Raw genomic sequence first — 22,026 nt, 5'->3', positions numbered from 1 at the left:
TCTTCACATCCTTTTCAAGAAGAAATGCACAATTAGTTCCAAACTCTTCCTTTACTACTCCTGTACACTTATTGATACATTCACTGGCTAGAGCTCCACAGAGTGCATATTTACTATGGACTAAACTTTTCTCATTTCACTAGAAGACACTCCTTGTTTAAAGTGGGTTCCAGAACAACCTCCCTTCCTTTGTTTTGCTTTCATAAAAGGCCTTCATTGCTTGTGCCTGTGTGACTGCTTGGAGTGCTGAGACAAGTGGCAAGTGGGTCAGAGAGATGGGAAATATGGAAAGTGCTAATTGTCCACGCTAAGTCCCACGACAGAGTTGTCCATGACACTAGTTAAATAGAACTGATACTCTGCCTAATATACACCTGATATTCCAGACTTTCGGGAACAGTGCTCCTTCCTAAGAATGCAATTTCCTTCATATTATTGAGTATTATTCTCTTTTATCCCATCTATTCTAGTCAAGTTACTTCATTGTGATTGCCTCTCAAGTGTTGATTAAACCAACAGTATTATTCTGTAACACTGAGGTATGACCATTGCTTGCCATACAATGAAGTAGCTTGGCCGTACTAACTGAGTAGTTACTTTACCTAAATAGGCACCATTTCAAAAAGGAATGCAGTTCCTGGCAATGAAAGTAATCTGGAATAAAGGCATTGCTTGAGGGAGAGTTGTATAGTACCTGGCCATGTGAATTCAGTCTGTCCCTGTCCCATTTTAGTATATTGAAATCAAAGTTAAGTAGACTGTTTCTCCATAAAAGGTCTGAGTTAATTTAATAATCTCTGTGAAACATCTACTAGAGAAAGAAAAGGCATCATGATTTTTTAAAACATTATCCAAAAATCAAGCTGTGATGCAGCAGTTTGCAAGGGTGTCCCACCGGTTTTGATGACTTCAGACCTGCCCCAATAGCTAAACTTTATGACCATAAGGGTGAGGATGAACTTTGACTATGACCTAGATCTGCAATTCACAAGTGTTTTCATACAGCTGCAATAATATTCCAGAAAATGTAATTGGCCTTTTACTTCATTCACTTCTGCAAATGAAAATAAAGCTACTGTGAGAGCAGATCTTTTGCTAAGAAAATATTTTTTTAAATATTTTTATAGCTCTGTCAATAATAAAGGAGTCTCACAGTCTAAAGTCTTTCTCTAAACCTTTTTAATGGAAAAACTTCATAGAAAATATCCTTTTACTTTTTTAATAACATATAACTATATACATGATTAAAAACTATGACAAAAAGCTGCAGGGACTGGAAAAATGTTTTGTTGGATCCATGCAGATGGTACATCTAAAAAAGGATTTCACAAATCCATGTACATCAAATGGAGCTGCAGTGACAGGGTTGAAAAAAATGGCAACTCTATATTATTTACCTGAATGTATTGGGAATAAAGCACAGACATACAAAATACATGAAAAGAATACAAAAGAGTACATGGTGTAAATGCTGTAAGCACAGGAAGTTTCTTTTTTAAGTAAATAGGAGAAAAGAAGTAAATCTCCTTTTTCACATTTTTTATTGCAGTGTAAAAGATAACTAATCTCTTACTTGCTGTGTTTTGTTTTTCTTCACTCTGACATCCACTACGGTAGAAGTATATGGCATTTGAATTCAACAGCTCAGGAATACTTTGATTTACCTCCATGTCTGTGAATGTACTATCAGTTCTGAATAACGACATGTAGACCTATTGCTTAAAGACATATACACAGTTTGACACGTGTTACAAAATATTGAGGGCCACCACACTGTGAAGTGCTGGAGACTCTTGTCCTGATCCAGCAGTATGCTGAAGGACACATATAACTTCAAATCTAAGAGGAATTCCTCAGAGACTAAAGGAGGTTAAGAACATGCAGAAGTTAGTTTCTGATCAGGGCTGGAGTTTTCAGCATCCCATAGCATAGACTCTGCAGCTAGGAAAACGTACACCTGAGGCTATAATTCTGTCCTTACACCCCAGATCATGCAGCTACATGGTGTGGATGATTTACTGTACTTCTAAAATAGATTTTCTTAACTCTCAGTTGAAACATAAAACGAAACCTCTTAAAAAAAAAATAAAAAGGTGGGGGGGGGAATTGGGGGAATTGATGAGCTCTGCAGCTGAAAAAAGAAAGAGTGTTTAGTTTGTCATGATAGATTTGAAGAGATTCTGTAGCAGCAGGTAATAATGTGACAGGCTTTAAACACCTCAGTTCTGAAAGAACTTGCTCATGTTTTTGTCCTGGACCAAAAAAAAATCCCAAATAACTGAAAGTTCAGTACCAGCCAGTAACATTACCTGAGGTGCACAAGCATGGTGGGGATGGCAAGACATCATTTAGTAAAGGCTGTAACAAGTACTTAATGATTCCCAGTGTAATCACAGGCAGTTTAATAGCAGACAAATAAATGGAGCCTGTGCATGCATATATTTGTTTAAAAAACGAAAAAAGGTGAAAGCAACAACAGTAACAACAACAACAACAAAACTAGACAAGCAGCGAAAGCTAAAATACTCTGTGAAGCCTTGGAATCTGTTCCTGTTCTCGTTAACACCCACCCACCCTGTCTGGCCTTGCTCTTTTGGCAGGCAGGTAAATCGCTTCAAGTTCCTGTAAATGAAGGAGGACTTTTTGCTTACAGCAAGACATAAAGTAATTATGAAAATAAACTTTGAAATCCAAATTGCTGTGAGCCATAAAAGCCAAATCTCGCTGATAAGTATTTGGCTTTCATTGGCCAGGCAGCAGATTGATTCCCTCCCCAGTCTGACCTCTTTCTCTGGGCATGCTAATTGGAAAGTTGCCACTATACCAGGTTTGGGGCCATCACCATTCAGAATCTTTTATTTTTTAAGAACATCAATGACACTTGTTTGTGTTGTTCATTGCTAGTGTTTTGGGTAAAATCTGGCTTGTAGAGCCCTAATTGAAACTACAATGTCAGTACAAGGCAGGTCTGTTTGAGAAGGCAGCCTGAAAGCAGTAAGACTTATTTTGTTTATTTAAGGAAGAGATAAATGTGTGTGTGCATGCATTTGCATTTAACAGTTTTATAGCTGGAACCGTTATTAAATGATGCCCAGTAGCAATTTTATCTCGTTATGATTTGTTTTATAAAGATGTAACGATTCTCAGGAGAGTTTTATGAAAACATGCAGAGTTGGTTTGCATTACGTACGCAGTTAATGTGCCCGGTATATATGTTGCAACTTAATTTCTTAAATATATATTGTGTAACACTTTTTATTCCTGAGTGCTGATCTCCATAAGGAATAGAGAAGGTGGCATCATGTGCTCTTCTGCACAACACGGTCCTTTGTCATTTTAGGAGTTCTTCTGAGGGATCTTTATTGTCACAGTTTTAACTTCAGAATATTCTCTCAGTCCACATTCACCCCTAAAGAACAAATTGTAGCATCAGTTTATACCAGGTATTGTTTATTGAGCAAAAATCTGCAAAGCGATTTCTTGATAAAGTTAAGATATAACCCAAAATTGCAGTTCAGTTTAGACCAGAAGAACAATGGATGGCTTCAGAATTTGGTAAGGAGATACAGAACATTAAACCCAGAAATACTCGGTGTCTGTTGATGGAGCTTTTGTGAGTGAATTGATGTCCTCTTTCCTTTCTAGACCTCGAAAATGTCCAAACACCAAGACCTACCCCACTGGCCAGTGAAATTACTGTTTATATTGCACTCAAGAAAGGGAAGGTCCACAGTGAGCACAATGAAAAATGAACTATTCACAACTGTGGATAAACTTGACTCCTAACCTGCTGATCTTTTCTTCTTAGCAACAGTCCCTAGAAATCACTATTTGCACATAATGTGGAAGAGGGTTCAGCTTGCTCAGATTCCCTTCTGTGATTGCCTGTAGAATTCCTGGTTTTGTCCTGGCACAGGACCTTACATAAGAACCTCCACACTGCTAGAGACCAGGCACCTACTTGGTCCCAGTCATCTGACACAGGACTCTTGAGGGGGACACATTTTGCTTTGGGTACATTATGCTTAAAAAGTGAATGTTTCTGAATGCTACTAACATTTTGTTTTAGTCAGCTGCAGCCTGGATCATCTCTTTGGCCCCTCTGCTGAGGTTTAGAGTGGATGTTGCATGGCTTTGTGGGACTTGCACTTGTCTTCTCTGAAGGACGCATATTTCGATTTTCCTGTGCCTATTTTGAGTAGTGAAGAAGTCTTTTTATGTCATTGTGAACATATGTGAAGTTATAATATGCCTTCCAGATGCTGTGTGTGTAAAGCAAACACTCTCCCCACCTCAAAACAGGTACAGTCCACGTCTGGAAGTAGAACATCTTTTCCATATTAACTCAATGAGGATTTTTTTGCAGGAGCTCTTACAGGCAATTGTTTCTTGGTTGAATTTTTATCCCCACACACACAGAGTATTGCTCTATTACTTATATTAAAATGTAGAATATGCTGACATGGATATGATGTTAGCATGTTTACTATTTGACGCTGCCTCCCCTCTGGATTCTCCTGTGCAGGACTTAATGCTAACTGAACCATAAAGAATATTTCAGAGGAACTCCTCAGAACCTCCATCTAATAAGTGTTTCAGAGCAGAGTGAGAGGCCTCTGTTTAAGGCAATTAAACCCCTCTGCAGGCCCCCAGTGTTGTGTAACCCATTTTGTATTTACTTCTACACTGCAGATTTTACACAAAATATAACATTGGGGTGAAACTCCTGTAACCTTCTTTGGAAAGTTAATTCATTTGAGCAGAAATATCAGTATTTACCAGCCCATGTCCCTTCATCTGCAGTTTTGAAAGCTGATGTGCCTGTTGGGTTGGTAAGCCTTATATGTGATACAGTTGTCAGTATTTAAGGGATACAGCAGAGTGATGATTTTGTAGGCAGTTTTAAGATTTAGCAGAGTCTAAGTACCTGCAAGCAAATATTAGTGAAGACTTCTTTACATGTGAAAGGTTCCCATTTATCTGGACCATGCCACCCCCAGCTTTCAGTAGAAAGTGGTGGATTTGTCTCCAAAGAATGACCAAAAACTTATTTATCAGAAGCATTCCTTCAGGGCTCAGTGGAAGCTGTCACCAAGAGCTGCCTGGAGCTCAATAACTAAGGTAGGTGTCTGTGGAAGTTTCTGGATTCAACTGGACTGCTTCATAGCTCCAGACACATTTTTGCAAGCCAATAGATAATCCAGGTGACAGCAGCAGTGACTTTATGTACATTCCAAATGCCACTTGATCTCTCATCTTGGTCTGCCAAACAAAGCTAGAGACACTTACTGTTTCTTCAGCACATGGCTTCAGGGCTTTGCATGCTTGTTTTCTGGTCAATAGTTTGGAAAAGGACAATTGTGATGAATTCTAAGGCAAATATTTTTCAGAAGTTAAAAAGCTGCACTTGCTGAATAGGAAGATGAGTTCTGCCAGACATTCAGAGCAGAAGAGTCAGCGTGTATTCAGCTAAAGGGCTCGATTGTCCCCACAGCCTAATACAGGGAGCAAACCCATCCTACTCTGTGGCCACTCTGGGACTGCAGTTTGGTATCAGAGTGAGAACAAAGGTTGTGTCTGTGAAAAGGCAGGAGCACATGTGTCAAATCTGTATGGTTCTGTCCCTTGGCTGTGTAGGTGTGGGAGAAGGGGAACAAAATACTTTTTAAGAAGAAGTATTACATAGTCTCTTCCCTCCCTCAGTCCAGGGGAGAAAAGGATAAGGGAATTACAACTCCAAGCCATTCTCCTGCTTGCACTTGTTTTTTGGAATACAGGTGTGCATGGCTGTATCTCAGAGCTATCCAGGAAACAACAATTCCTATGACATTAAAGGAGAGTTCTGAAGTAGAATGGCACTTCCTTCCCTTGAAGACATTTGGACAGAGGACAGAATTTTGGGGAGCTCTAATATAAAATGGATATATGTGGCTATCTGGGGTGAACCACCCAATTTTTAGTTATAGGAGTTAAATTTTACATCTTCCAGGTAGTGATAAGAAGCTTTAAAGAAACATGAATGAAATAAAACCCCAAATCCATGTCTTCTAGACCTTTCCAAGGATACAAGAATATTGTAAGTAGTCTTAATGCAATCAGAAATCACCTGTATTGTGTGCATGTGTTCTGATTCTCTGCCGGGATACACATACTCTGCAACATTTTGTGGGAGTATAAAATGAGTATGCCAGTTCTCAACTTTGTGTTGATTTTTTGCCCATGTATGATGAAAACCTGTGAATTTAAATGCAGGACCAAAACAAATCCCAGGAAATGCAGTCCTGGCACAGGCAGCACAGTGGCCTGGTTACGATCTGGCTGTAACATAATGTCACTTTAGCAATGACACACTTATGTATAGACACTTTTTCTTTTTTTCTTCAACTGCCCCACTCAACATTATTTATGCTGTAAAATGTACCCCTTAAAAAAAAAGAATCTAGGAAACTGGCATTTTATTTAAAAGTATGCAGGTATTAATGCAGGGTGGAGGAGGTGAATTAGAAGGTGATATCTGATCAAAGAGGTCCTGAAAGGAGTAGAATAATTACTCATAGGTAGGTTTTCAGGCATCTTTGTGAGATGGATGTTATTGCCATTCCAAACATTTATTGTTTATGATGAATACTTTCAAAGCTGTAGTGGGAATCAAGTGTGCAATTACCACAGATTTTTCCATGAGAGCTGGGGTGCTGCTTGGGTTTCCCCCCTTTCAAGAACTCAGCAACATCGATATGTGAATATTTTGCTTGCAGTTGAACCTCCCTGGAGTCAGTGGGGTCACCCCTGGGTGTCAAGTTACTCATGTGCTCTATCGGGCTTAGTAGTTTTAGAATATTTTCACAATGATAAGAGTTAGATGACCTGACATATTTATGCCAGTGTGAGATCACCTCATAACTCATGAATGTGAATAGTATGAATGTGTTATTCAAAGTACTCCCTAACGAGGGAAAATACTTCAGACTACATCGAGTTTATTTTATAGATCAAATTGTATACTTCAGCATATTTAAAGTTTTAAAGAGTTTGACCTTACTTTAGTTTTACTGCTGAGTTTGCCATTAGCCATAAGCTATTTTGAAAACTTAGGTGAGACATATCTGGTACACATACCTCCTGCACAGAAATTAATTGAATCCTTGGTATGTAACCAATCTGGGGCTGATGCAATTGCTAAACTTCCTTGTGATTGTAATGAGAATGAGAAACTGGTAAGACTTTAAATTAGGTACTTGGGACAATATTTGAGTGTGGAGCTCCATTTCAAAATATTTGGCACTTAGTGCTAAATGGAATAAGAAAGATTTATAATGGCAAGTTTTTTTTTCAAATGGATGTAAACACATTTGTTTCCTTCTCTTTGCCTGATTTCATTGTTTAAAAATCTGCAAGCTGATAACTTTTTAATAAAATTCAAATGCACCTATATTAATAAATACAGTGAAACCTGAAGAAAGGAAAGGAAAAACTACCAAGAGAGGCACAATATGTGGCAAAACAACTCCAAAACAAGTACACCAAACCAGTCAACAAGCACTCAGCAGCACTAAAGAGAGTCTTTCTGAAAAGTAATGCTTCATATGGCTAAAAAAGCCTTCCAGAAAACACAGATTACAAGTTCAGAAAAATACTCAGAAATTTTCAGTTCCTTTCAGAATAAGAAGAGAATTTCAATAAGTTAGTTTGCAATGTTAAAAAGAAAAAAAAAGAAGAAAAAAAAAAAAAAAAAAGGGGGGGAAAAAAAAAAATAAAAAAAAAAAAGGTGGTTTTACCATGCAAATCAATTGCATTTAGAACTGGCAATGATGATTAAAGATGATTAAAGATCACCTTATAATTATGACCTGATTTGCAGGTTGGAATATTTCTGGATCTTAATTTACATGGAAGCATTCACTAATGTTTAAGTTGTAGAGTTAAAAACAATTTAGAAAACATCGGTGTAATACTTACATCTCTCTCCCATTGCCAGACATTTTGAATCCTCCAAAAGGACTTTGGGCATTTAAGGCATTGTAGCAATTTATCCTGTAACAGGAAGAGGCAGTAAGTCCAGCTGCACAGCCAGAGAGACCTTTGGTTAACTCAGAGAGAGGATGAAACTTGTGGAGCTAAGGACACTCTATACCTCTTAGCAATAACAGACTTGATTCATGTTGAAAATAAATGAGGGATTTATGCCTCAAAAATAACAGTCTGCTTCTTACTCCTAAGGAGAATTGGATTTGACCTGTGAGGGCCGGAGGAGAGCACCATACCCTTGGACACATCTTCAGTAATGAACTGTTAATCTGCTGCCAAACCTCAGTGCCAGTTTATAACAAAGGGCTGTTAGAGCTGAGTTTGCCCTTTTTCTCCCTAATTTCTTGCAGATCTTTATTTTATTCAGGTTTGACATACTAAACTGCAAGCTACTAAACTCTAGAGTTGGCATTCCCTATCCCTAAAGACCGGAGAGGAGGTGTTCCCTCAGATCCTTAATGCAGAAAGTACACAATCCTTTGTGCCCTTAGTAGAACCTCCCAGAAGGGATCTTTTATCCAGTTTGTTTTCAGTAAAGCTGCTCAGCAGTGGCTGCCGTGTTCCTGGGAAGCAAGGTGCTTCCCAGCTCCAGCAGCATTCCCCAGCAGGGAGCAGGCACAGCCCCTCCCACCGCTGTGATCCACGGCTAGGATGGGCTGCACAAATATTCTTAGCAAAGGGTGCAGAACTGAAGTGAAATGATGACAATGAATCAAACTCTTTATCTTCAACAGCGGGAGCGGGATAACTTCTGCTTACCAGACTGTCCCAGCCTGCATTGCTGAAGAGACTGTCAGGGCCTTGTTTATGTCATTTGTAAAGACAGCAGCTACCAGCCCAAAGTCAGAATTGTTGGCTCTCTCTATAACTTCATCCATGGTTTTAAATCTCAGTATTTCTTGAACAGGCCCAAAAATCTGCAACAAAGATTAATAATTAATAGACTACCCCCCTCAGAGGCATTTTATTCTTGTTTAATTCTGCTTTCTTAATTATCTTCTTTCTCCTATTCTACACTTGAAAATTTCCTACAGCAAAATTTAATGATAAATAGTGATAATATCTGTCTGTAAAACAGCATGAATTTTCTAAACCAAATGCCTCAGGGGAACTTGTCCATTCTACCCATGTCTCCTCTTTGATATCTGAGACCTTACAGTAGGTGACAAAAATTGAGCTTCCGTACCAAGCTGATGTCACCTGCTAGGTGAATAAGGAGTTCTGAATTTTTTTTTTTTTTTTTTTTTAATATGGTTGTAATTTTCACTCTGAAGCTTTGTGTGTCTTGGGAATTAAACAAAAGGGAAAAAAAAGTAATATTTAGGACATTTTAAAAGGATCTTGCCCACACATGTGAGTACCTCCTCCTTGGCAATCCGCATGTCATCTGTTACATTGGAAAACACTGTAGGTTCAATGAAGAATCCCTTTCTTCCCAGCCCCTTTCCCCCGCATTCAAGTTTTGCTCCTTCAGTGATGCCACTTTGAATCAGCTCCAAGATCTTGTTGTACTGTTTTTTATCAATCTGAAAGAGAGAAAAAGCTGTTTGATGTGCAGACCATGTACTTGACAACCAAGTCCAAACAGGTTTTTTTAGACAAGTCACGTTCCAGTGAGTCACTTCCTGCTTCCATCACTGCTCTTTGAGCTGCAGATGCCAAAGATCTACAAGCAGGTGCTGACTATAACTTTGGGCTCAGACTTCTTAAGATGTGTCACCTTATGTTTGTGGCTTAACCCATGCTCTTGCTATGCAATCTAGTTTACAAGAATAAAAAAAAGCAGGTCATTAGTTTTTGTCCCAGATTAACTTCCTGAAAATGTTATATGCTGGTTATTAGTGGCAGGAACATTTTCTAAAGACTTATTTCTGATAATGATCATCTTCTGCTTAGAATTCTTGGATCTCCAAGCACAGTTATAGTTGTAGACAGTTCTTGACAGTTAAGTGCTCACAGAGACTTTTAAGAGCTTCTCACAGTTTACAGCTATATTTTGGGGGCTGAAGATCCAAATCTTGCTCTTAAAACTGGGAGGCAAACATTGATATTTAAACTGAGATTTTTTTTATTTAACAAGAAACACCTCAGAGCTGCACACCTTATTTACTCCTTTAGAATTTTAATCTTGAAAGGATGTATTGTATCAGCTATGCTGGACCTTGAGTGAATGTGCACTGACTGACCTCTGCCTTAGTGGAGTTTAAATACTTCCATGCACCTCCTGGGCTGTAGAGCCAAGGCCCTACTCCTTTACCTGTGGACCTTGTTCTGTAGTCGGGTCAAAGGGACTCCCCACAACTCTCCTCTTTGCACGTTCTACACTTCTTCTAACAAACTCTTCATAGATTGATTCTTCCACGTAAATCCGTGAGCCTGCAGTGCAGCATTGACCTTGATTGAAGAAGACTCCTTGGTGAGCTTGTTCTACAGCGTAGTCCACTGAAAACCAAGACACAGCACATGTTGCACTGGAAACACCATGGGCAAATCTGCCTCTGCACAGTGCCACATTCCCAAAACTTCAGTAGTAGGATTTGGTTAAATAAAACTAAATCAAGACATCCCATAGTTGTATCGGGTCAGAAATGAAGATGATTCCCACTGGAAAAGTGTAGACAGTGCTTTAGCAGTCAACAGGAGTAAGATATGCAAGAACAACTTCACCAGCGTCCTGCAACATGCCATTTACCAAGTAAAGCCCTTAAGGGAACCTCAAAAGCAGGATAAATACATCTGACTGGGTCATGATAGGAGAGGGAAATTTGTGATCCCAAGTTAGCACTGGGTTTAATACTTTATGTGTGAGAATGACAGCAAACCAAATTCATGGGAGATTTGACTTTGATAATGGCAAGACTCATCCTTCCCAAGTCAGATTATTTTTCTGCAACAGAAATTTCCTTTTGGCCCATGCAGATGACTGGGTAAGGTCTATTATAGAACAGTCAACCCTCGATTTCTACTCTAACTTCCTTGGAGGTACAACTAATACATTCTATCCAAGCAGGACAGAGGATCTGGTCATATTTAGACATTCAAGGCCACATTCTTACTTTGGGTGTAATAAATGACTAGACAAGAGTAATGAATTCATCCCTAAACAGTGATGCCCTACAGCACTGTAATACCTCTGTTACCAGTTGTAGCACTTTGGAACATTGCTTAAAGTACAATCTTTTATGGACTGGACAAAGCAGCAGTGCTTTATTGAGCACACTCTAGACAACTCTGTCTAACAGAAATGTCTTTTTATGCCCTCAGTGTGGTCTTTAGAAAAATTAGGCAGGGCGTTCCCTGGACCAAGTTCAAATTTCCCCTGGCATCTCCATGGAGATTGAAAGCACTAATGGTAGCTGTGATTAACTAATGTTTCTTCCTCTATTGTTAAGTTTTTCACCGTGAGGGGCTCTAACCATTCTTCTCTGTTTTTTTGGTGCACTAAACCTTCAACAGCTTTATCATGCTTTCTGCTAATTTTTGGCACACAGTGTTCCTCAAGCAGAACAAACAACTCCTTTGGAACGGTGAGCAAATTGCTGGTTTTAAATAATAAGAGCTTTGAAGTTAAAATTTCAGGCCAAGTGCTGGAGGTTGTAATTGTGAGAAGACCAGAGAGCAGTTGTCCTTCCCCCGTGGAAGGTCATAACACAGACCTGTCCCTGGCACATGTCACTCTGCTAGAAACATTTAGGTGTTCAAGTCTGAGTTAGCAGGTGAGGGACATTTGAGGTGTAGTGATATCTGGCGGAAGGTGGACACGAGTAACTGGGGTGGAAAGCTGGAATATCTGTGTCTGACTCCAGCTGACAAGAGCTTTTTTAGCTTACCAGGATGACTATGGCTGAAATTTCAGTCCTCAACTTGGTAAAGCATTTATTTCGATGTGAAAAAGCTGCTGGAAGTTGTCAAGCTTTCCCTAGTTTTTCAGATATTGATAAGTTTTGAAAATGGATACATGATTGTAACCATCTCTTGTAATTCATGACATTCAAAATCATTCTATTCACATCCCCCCTCTAAATGAGAAGAGAAAATCCTTATGTGTTTATTTATTGGGGCTGCAAAGTTCTCAGAAAGAGCACTGAGTGCAGTGCGCCTGCACCCAGCCTGAAACAAGAGCTCAGGGCAAGGTGTGAACCATCTCATTCATCTTAACGGGGTGTTAACTTCAAAACCTCCTGCTGACAATTTAGATATCAACATTGTAACTATTTCATTGCTGATCATTTAAGCAGAAACTTCCAGTTTGTGTTTATATCCTATCCTAAACAGCTGTCCTGTACCTTCTCAGGTGCCAAAAATCTCAGCTGCACAACATCATACATCCGCCAAAATTTTCAGCTCCCTGCTGACAGTGGCAGTGAGGATATTTCAATACACAATTCTTTAGCTGTGAAAATTTAAAAAATGGAATCATCTCTCTTTACAGCTTCTTAACAAAGGAATACTGCACTGACTAGATTAGTAAGTCAAGTGTACATAAAAGTCCTCTCTTTTTATAATTGCTTTGAACCAAAAAATGCACAGGATTTTAAGATTTAAAGCACCAAATCACCTTGCTGCAGAGCATGGGATGGCAAATGTGTGTGGGACTAACTGTGAAAAACACCATGTCTATATGCTTGGTTATAACCTTTTTTCTGCTCTTTTTTGACTATGAATCTGTGGTTTCAAAAGTTGTATTTTATAAAAGACAGCACACCTTAGGTTGCTTCTGTAAAATTGAAAAGCACCATTAGATATAGCTGTATTCCTTCATTTTATATGAAAGATGTGCCCTAAAATTAGTTAAAAAAAAAAAAAAAAGAAAAAAGACATCATGCAATCATGTTTTTAGCAAAAACATGGAAGTGCTGACTTACAATCAGCATCTGCGAAAATAATGTTTGGGCTTTTCCCACCCAGCTCCAGTGTAACTCTCTTCAAATTACTCCTTCCAGCTGCTTCTTGGATCAGCTTCCCAACCTGAAAGGAAATGGAGACACATTTTACAGGGAATGTAGTCATACAGTTCATTTTAACAGCCAGGGCTGGCTATCAGTAGAGCAGAGCTTTAAATAATCCAGCAGGTTCTTCGTTCCAAACATATTCTCATCAGTAGTGGACAGCTTTCCTGTTTTTGAGGGTTTCTTTTCCCTAGAAATTGAGAGGGGATAAGGCACAGCACTAAGTCTATGTACCATTCATCCCTATGCAGCTATGCTAAAATGCTTGGGGCTTCCTTTTAGGGCATTTTAGGAGGGCTGAATTAAAAATCTGAAATGGATGAAACTACAATTACTTCCCTCCAAACCACTGACATGTTCACAAAGGCTTAATACATCAAATTCTGATGAAATCCTCCTCCTCCTCTGCGGGATTAACAGCACAGAGCAGAATACCAAGTAGGCAAGAAGTTACAAAAGCACCATCCCAGACCTGACCCACAGCTGCACCACAGATAATCTTAATATGAGTTGAGGAGGTCAAAATCACCTCTGAAATGTCTTTGTAGATTGTGGGGTCAGCTGGAGCAGCCACAAATTGCAGATCTCACCAATGAACATGAGAGTAGATTAAATGGAGTAGCAATCTGACAGCTACAGATTTGACATGCTTCCACATCAGTACAGCTCCTCTCCCTGGATCAACAAATCCAAAATAGATCAGGTCTTGTACAATTGCAGTGTAACTGTGACCGTTTTGCAGCTAAGGAAGTAATCACAGGTAGATTTAGGCTCCTACATGGTAAAACACAGGATTAAAAGTACCTACTGAATATTGAGAAGCCTAAGAACCTTGAAAAGTGCTTTATTTTAACTGGGACATATTTTAATGTTACACAAAAAGTTAGAGGTGAAGTGAGATGGGAGTGAGTCCAGAGCTGGGCTTTTTTCTCCGTGTAGTATTCTGGTCTCTCTATCTGTTTTCTGTTTCTAAGGTTTTGTGAGTGAGATTCCCTGCAGCAAGGGGTTAATGGATGAGAAGCTGAACCTCTTAGAGAATTGAAGGCAGTCTGCTAGAGAAAGTTAAGTCAGCACTGGAGTAATCAGAAAGCAAATGAAACAGAAACCAGGGCCCCCAAAGGGAAAAAAAAAAAAAAAAAAAGGAAAAAAAAAAAAAAAAAACAAAAAAAAAAAACAAAACAAAACAAAAAAACCTCACAGGATAATGAAGGAATTGTGAACCACTTCATGTACCTTTGTGATTAACTGTTTATCTGGTGATACCACAGTTGAGTGTGACAGGTATTTTTCTTAAAAAAAAAAAAAAGCTTTTTTCTTTACCCCTGTATTGATGGAATGGAGTGTTGACATTATCATGAAATTCCTTGCATATCCCCTTAATTGGAGCTGATTTTATTGCTATGTTTGACTGACAGCCAGAAGTGAACCTGAAAAAAAAAGGATCCTTTCTGCCTTCCACCCCCACCACATGCATCGAGCACGTCATCTGGAAATTCCAGCCTCTCAAACTGTGCTGAAAATGTACACTGGAAACCAGACTTCTGTGTTTATAGCCCGTGCCAGCCAATGCCATTCACACCCTCACTGCCTTGAACCTCCCTCTCTCAAAGAACAGTAACCAGCTATTTCCCCTCAAAAATTCACAAAGAGCAGGTCAGACCAAGAAAGTCAGAACAATGTGTCCAGCCCTCATCTGTCTGCCTTCCATTCTACTTCAATGTCAAAACACTTGTGTACATGTAAATAAAGATTTTGAAAGGATTCCCTGCAAACAAGTGATTGACAAGTATGCAAATCCAAGTATAGTGTATATGGCAAATATTCAAGTCCAAAGGGCTTTGAGACAGTGGTGTTAATTTGGAAAAGTGTAGTCTGAGGTATTTTTAATACGGGGAAGTTGTTGTCAAGTTCCCAAGTAAAAACTTAATAGAAGGCTTCACTGTGTCTTTGCTGTTAGAGATCAGTGTAGCCATCAGGATGGTGGGGCTCATGCTGCTCAGCATTTTTGTTCACTGTGCTCCCGTTGTGCCCCGTGCGCTTACAAGTTGAGAAAAGTCTTAGGGAAGGCACCAGCACCGTGGTTATTTAGTGACAAAGGCAGCCTTTTGTGACTGACCCTCTCTTTATGGAGGAAGACAGCATGAAAGGGATAAGTGATAGTGTTGCAATCTGCATGGGCTTTCAGGACACGCTTCCCGCGGTGTCTCAGCTCTATCCCTGAGCTCCCAATAGGCAGCACAGCCCGGGGAGGGAACGCTGGAAGAGAGGACTCCCCCACAGATAATGGAGCTGTGTGATTATTCAGCAGGAATGTTGGCAGAGAAAGCTCTGACTCCCCGTACTTGTTTTGAATAGGCTTCAAGATTGATATCAGGAGTATCCCCGGATAGCTTGTGAAGTACCATAACCTTGTAAGTGGCATGGAGGGTGAGGCAGATGTAATTTGGTCCATCTCAAAGAAAACAATTTGTTATGCAGACCAACAACAACAAAGATTTAAAAAGTAGTCTGAGGCACTCCTGTGCAACAAGGCTATTTGAAGGATAGTCCTGGAAGGGTCTGTTTCTGCACTGTCAATGTTGTGACATTGGGCAGTGAGAATGCATCATGATCTAAAACATTTGATTGTTGTTTATTTATGCCTTCTCTATATGGAAGTTTAATGTCTCTTTCAAGAGGAGGGTTAAGCAATTGCATTTTAAATACTTCAAGCAGAAATTAAAAAAAAACATTTGTTCTCTTTCACGTTCTCTTAATTTTCTGTTTTCAGACAGAAATCTGTATTTCTAAAGGGTACAGGTGGGTTTGCCTGTTACTGATAGAGCACTCAAAGTCTCATGAGTCAAAAGCAAACCTCCAAGAATTGTGGTACTTCCTCTTCACCTCTGTCATTTGGAATGTCTGGGTTCTCCTTTGCTCTGAACCTTCCTTTGCTCACAGATGAACAGTAAACCATCCAGGAACACCTGAATGTAGGGGAACTGTGGTCTAGCTGAACAGCAGGTCATTTTCTTGACACTGCCACAGACAAGACAGTGAAGGGAAGAGCTGCACAGGGAGATGTATGGATTAAAAGATTCCATGAACAGTGCAAAGTTTGACAGAGGAGATATACATCTTCAGTTAGTTAGGGGTTTTAAATAATACCCTCCACACCTTTTATGGGATATTGAGAGAATATCTGAACAACAGTAAGTGGTTTAAATTATAAGAGATTGATTAAGCTTTGGGGCAATGGTATGGCTAGACAGAAATTTTCAATGTTCTCTGGAAGCACAGTTTTCCATCTCCAGCTATTGAGACATTGGATGTCATTGTTTTGACAAAGCCCTCAAACCCATGCTGCTGCTCACTCAGTCTGCCTTATTTTTTATAAATTCCAGATTATTCGCAAAATCTTTCTGACAAGCATTTTAGAGCCTCCTGGCATGTTTAGGGTGTGTCTCCTGCAAGGACAAGCTAATCTGAAATACTGGCACAAAGAAGAGAACTTTATCTGACCGTGTGAGGAGAAGCCCTGAAAAGAGCGTACTGAATTGTGCAGCACAAGTAAAAAGGCAATCCCAAACACAAATTCCTGGAGAGAATCCTAAGCTATAAATGGCTCATTTATTCCATAGGTAAAATCCTGGCTCCGTGGAAGTCTGTGGCTAAACTCCTGCTAACATTCATGGGACTGATACACCGTGCTATTTGCACTGGGTGTAAGATGGTGATTCCTTTTGATGTGCATCTTTTGTAGACAAAGAGGCACAACAGTTGCCCAGGGACAGCTTCCTAAATGCTACCAAAAACACAAGGAAGGAAAAAGGAAACAACTTCACAAGGAGGCACAAGCTATACTGAAGATAGGATCCAAAAGATTCCATAGGAACAGGAATGAAAGCTAATGTACCTTCCCTAAATCCTTACACAGGGCATATGTGTAGCACCATGAGCTCACAGACTTCTCAGAATCAGTCAGATCACCTTTAGGATTCTTACTGCTGAAGCAGAAAATGCCAGGTTGCAATTCTTCATGAAGCCTAAAATCAGCAAGAGACTGTGTGATCCAGGAGAGCTCACACAACTCATTGCTTGTGCAGTAGGAAGACATTCTGTCTACATCATGCATTGGGACATTCATCTCACTTTGGAAATGAAAGGAGAATCCTGCTGAGTAAATTAGAATCAGTGGTAATACAGCTGTTAGCTACAAACATTTGTTTGGCATGAATCAATCTCAACTCTCCCGTAGTTTGCTTTGATGGTCTCTCTAGTATCTTGTTGACTAATGATGAGATCATGGTTTGTTAATCTAAGTGCATAAAGAAAACATTCTGCCAAGCAAAATGCAGACTCTTTTGCTGAGGTTTATTGCAGTTGTTTATAGACCTTTTGTTTACACAGGCATCCAAACCAATTTGTTGGATATTTATTTGGGTTACTCTACAGAACTGCCTGAACACAGACCTGAATCCTATCTTAAATCTGTCTGCATTTTAATGGGTCGTAGTTTGAACAAAGTGGAAACCAGCCACTTAGGATACATTTCTTGTTGGCCAGAACTTCAAATGTTTTGTGTGCTATCTATGTTTCTCATCTTGAGAGCATTTAACAACTGGAGGGAGTTGTAAGCCAGTCTGACTTGGAGGTTACACATTTGGTTTTAAACAGAAGTTATTAGAACTCATTAAAGCTTTGCAACAATCAAGATACAATTTTTATCCCAGGCAGGCCTTTAAATCTGCATTTAAAAAAAGTTATAACTTCTCACTCTCCATAATCATCTCTAATTTTAAACCCAGAACATACTGCCCTGTGTATCAGGAACTTAAGGGTACACCATCCCCACACCAGTTCCAGTTCAGATGGAGCACACAGGTAGTGACTTGGGCAGATGAGTCAGACAGCAGAAAAGACAGCAGGAAAATGGCTGTATTTGCAAAGCCTTGACTGAGCTCACAGATTTGGATGGAAATAAAGGCAAATTAAGAGTGAACCTGCTTCTGATGGCTGCTTTTCTCTGATATTTGAAGGCCTCTCACCTTTTTTGCATAGCAGTAGTTCTTTCAGATAATAAGAAAGTATTATGAGGAAACTCTTTGCATTTGTGGCATGTGTAAAAATTGTCTCCTCATCAGCATTTGTCTTGGAAATACATAAAGCCCACTGTTATTTTACTTGTAGAACATCTCCTGTACTTCTGAGCACTGCAGCCTAACAGCAGACACATGGGAATGCCAGACATCCTGAGTTTGGACCTGTTATTAAACTCAGAAATTGTAAATTACTAGTTTTAATTAAATTGTTGCTAATAATTTTTTAAAAGGAACTCAGGCAAGAATATGTGGAACAGTGAAGAAGCTGAGGCAGAGAGGGCCAGTGCAAAGGAAAAGGCATGTACAGCAAACAACGGGGATAGTGGGACGCAGCTGAGCTTTACAGTACCTCTCCCATGCTCCCAGTGAGTGGGAATTTCACCCTGTAGCTTGGGACCAGAAGGACCAAGGAGAAATTCAGGAAGATGTAATGAGATATGTAAGCTGACTATGGACTTTCAAGGAAAGGTAGGAAAAGGATAGGAGCAACTGTTAACATGGTCATATTGGCTGGAAGAAAGTTTGGTTATAGCAGTTTAAGTTTCATCTGATCGTGGAAGATGAGGAAAAAATGTGTCAGTGAAGCCTGAGAGGAGATTGCTGTAATTAAGGAGGATCATGGATTAGCCCTGGTTCACTAAAACCAACACAGTAAAAATAAACATTTTGGTTAAAATGCTCATACCAAACAGGCTGCTGAAGAGTGAACTGAAGCAAGCAGAGAAGCCAAGAAAACTCCTGGAATCTAAGGAGGCAGAGTATTTTAGGTGGGCTTTCATACTTAGTATGATTTTATTTCTTTCAGTGTGACAGTTGTCAGAGTGAAATCCATAGCCTACCAGGTGTTGGCAGAACCCTTCCCCTTCCAAGTGAGCTGTGGAGGGAAGAGTTTTGAGATTCCTGCACTAGGGGATTGTGAGAGGAAGATGATCCATGGGAGGGTGTTTCATAAGAAGCAGATAGGCTGAGGGATGAAAGAGTTGGCAGACTATTCTTTTAATGTGTGCAAGCTAACCCATAAAAGGAGGGGCAGCAGGAACGATGGAGAGAAGTGAAATCAAACATTAATGGCTCCAGAGAAAAAGAGCTCTATGCTTTTTCACATATTATTTTGGGGGTGGTGGGGGGTGGGTTGTGAAAAGTAAATAGCAGTGTTTAAAAAAATTCAGACCACCTAAGAATCTAAAGCCCAGAGAAGAGAGTGTGCATTGGATAGCTTTAAACTAGAAATCAGACACAGAGAAGTTGAAAGTTATTTTTGTGTTGTCATTGCTTGTCATGGGCTTGAGGCCTCCCAGTCATCAGGACTAACACACGAGTGACAAAGCCATTGGCACATGGAATACAAATGTCCACATGCATCTCTGGGCTCAGAAAAGGTGTAAGTCATTGATTGTCAGAAGCTGTGAGGCTACAGCAAGGAAAGGATCACTCTACACGTGCTTTCTTCTTCTGTGAGCATCTGGTACTGGTCCTGCTGCAAGATAAGGTGCGAGGCTGGAGGGGTCTGTGGTGTGGCTGTGTCAGGCTTTACTGAGTTAACATTGTGAACTTGGCCTTTTGGCTCCTATTTCTATGGATTGGGTTCTACAACACATTAGCATTATTCTTTTTTTTTTTTCTTCCCATTTTAGTGATTTTTACAGGCAAATGCGGAATTTTCATTAGCTGTAAGTATACTTCAAAGGTAAAACACTTTTATAAAAGAATCTCATGGTGAAAACTTGAGAAAAACCTGTGCTTCAGAATCTCAGTTTGAAGAACTTTGCATTTGTACCGATAGGTTTTATCATTAACTTGTCCATCTGCCTTAACTAGCACATGGATGGAATGGAGGAATGGAGTTAATACATGGTGTTTATACACCTAATGGCTATTGGAAATCCCCACCACCGGAGTGTACAGTTGACATGCTTCAGACAAGTACTAGAGAGAAAAAAATATTACCATTATTATTTCTCTATAAATTGAAATCTGCTTTGGAGGAGTCAGAGACTATAGTCCGGCTCATATCAGAATGTGGTGTTTAAAATGTTACAATGTTGACTTGCTGTTACAAAAATTCAGTGTTACAGGAAATCAGAAACAATATGGAATAGTTTACACTAACTCTGCATTAAAACGATCCATCTGTTCTTGCTTTAGGTTCTTAGAGAATTGCTTTTTCATCTCTGTAATGCTTTTCACTTCCTATTAGTAAGGCTTTTAAAGGTAGGCACTGAGTTAGTATAAAACCCACAGCTTTTGAGTTTAAACGCCTATTAAAACTAAAGCTGTCTGGAACTACAATAAAAATTTATTTTGGCTACAAGAGACAACTTTGAAACCTAACCCATCTGTATTTTTCCTCTTCCAAACAGTGCAACATCCTGTATAATAGAATATTTATCTTAAACAGAGACCACATATCTTTATGAAAACAATTGTTTCAACTTAATTTATGGGGGGTAATCAGCTCATATTAAAATTTTCAGTATTCCAGGATGCTAATCTTAATTGGATACAGGAGATGTAATGACTAGAGCAATTCCACAGAACACTCTGAAATCTAATATAGCCATTGACTTAGAATGTAACCTGTGTATATTAGAATCTGAAGTTGTCATTAAAAAATCATATACAGACATATAGTAATTGCAAAACACCTGTGTGCAAATTAGGCATACAACTGCAGCTACATTTTACTGGTAATTTAGGTTTGTGTGTGACTTGCAAACTCATTTCCAGAATAATTCCACCAGAATAATTTATTTGAAATAATTGAGCTGGTCTCTCAAATTCTTGGGCCCACCAGGGAGATACCCACACATATCTAGGAGGGCATGGTCAGTGAATTTATCGATGCAAATCAAAAAACAAATTGCCTCACTGTGAAGAGCAGTATCCCTGGGATGCATAAAGCCTTCCTCTGCCACGAGTGGGAGTCAAACATATCAAAGAGAGACTGGATCCCTGGGGTTTAGCTCCCTCCATACAATAGTTTGTCAGATTTTGAATTGAAAAGGGCTGGGTTTAGCACTCTCTAAATATAACCAGCCCTGAAACTCCCACAGAGATTCCTTTCTGTCTGCCTTCAGACGATGAGATAAGGCCCCTTCTCCTGTGACTTCAGTCTGGAGTACCTCTGTCATCCCCACCCCAACCCTGATAACAGCCAGCTTGGCACATATTTGAGAGCAAGACGTGATGAGAGTTTTGGGGGTTAGTCTTGCCCTAGATTGCTGCCTTCGTGTTCAGAGTGAGCCTCCTCTCTAACATCTGTAGCATAGACTCGTAGCAAGACATTTTGGCATCCATGAGACAACTGACTCCCTTCATCCTCTGGCCAGCTTCTTTCCATCATTTTGGGAACCGACACCTTGGACAATCTCCTTTTCTCCCTGCATTCCTTTCTTTTTAGGTCTCCTCCTCATCCTCAATATACTTGAATGCAGCATCAAAGTTGAAGTACATTTGCACAATTTGCTCCCTTTCTCTCCCTTTTCCCCAAGTTCAGCAGGATACACAAATTATGGATGTTAAAGCAGCACTTATGTGTGCTATGATATACACGGGATGTTCTGCCTACTTGCATGTGATTCACATCCTCATAAGCCCACAGGAAATCCCAGTAATATTTTTCCAGGCATATCTCCTGTGCTGAGGTGCCGAGCACAGCAGGGGCTGGAGGAAAGGAGCCGTTTGTGCTTGGGAAGTCCTGTGGTACATAAGTTTAGCACAGGGAAGCACAGACCACTGTTATTTAGATGCAGTTCTTTTACTCAGTGACAGTAAGAAATGTAGCACAAAGACTGAAGTATTTATTCATGTTTTACAGTAATGTCTGAATCCTCTTACCTCAGTGGATCCAGTGAAAGCAATTTTATCAATGCCAACATGAGAGGCTATGGCTGCACCAACAATTGGACCAAATCCTGGTAAAATATTGACAACTCCTGGTGGAAAGCCAGCCTGTCAAAATAGGAATGAAT

General features: G+C 39.7%; 1 protein-coding gene across 2 annotated transcripts in view; it reads right to left on the bottom strand.

Annotated features, from left to right (window-relative positions):
• Positions 1-1,167: 1,167 nt before the first annotated feature.
• Positions 1,168-22,026, bottom strand: part of ALDH1A2 (aldehyde dehydrogenase 1 family member A2) — a 54,417-nt gene continuing 33,558 nt past the window's right edge. Inside the window, exons 7-13 of one of the 2 annotated variants that reach the window (XM_040077453.1) lie at positions 21,893-22,006; positions 12,891-12,993; positions 10,283-10,467; positions 9,387-9,551; positions 8,785-8,942; positions 7,957-8,031; positions 1,168-3,409 (exon numbers count right to left, since the gene is read on the bottom strand). In XM_040077453.1, coding sequence (XP_039933387.1) covers positions 3,337-3,409; positions 7,957-8,031; positions 8,785-8,942; positions 9,387-9,551; positions 10,283-10,467; positions 12,891-12,993; positions 21,893-22,006 — 873 coding nt within the window. In that variant the 3' untranslated portion in view covers positions 1,168-3,336. The remainder of the gene's footprint in view (positions 3,410-7,956; positions 8,032-8,784; positions 8,943-9,386; positions 9,552-10,282; positions 10,468-12,890; positions 12,994-21,892; positions 22,007-22,026) is intronic. The other variant, XM_040077454.2, reaches the window with a different exon arrangement.

The sequence above is a fragment of the Hirundo rustica genome, chromosome 13 (assembly GCF_015227805.2).
Source record: "Hirundo rustica isolate bHirRus1 chromosome 13, bHirRus1.pri.v3, whole genome shotgun sequence".
NCBI classification, from domain to species: Eukaryota; Metazoa; Chordata; class Aves; order Passeriformes; family Hirundinidae; genus Hirundo; species Hirundo rustica.
Note: the sequence above shows the minus strand (reverse complement) of the source record. Positions and strands in the feature narration are given on the sequence as shown.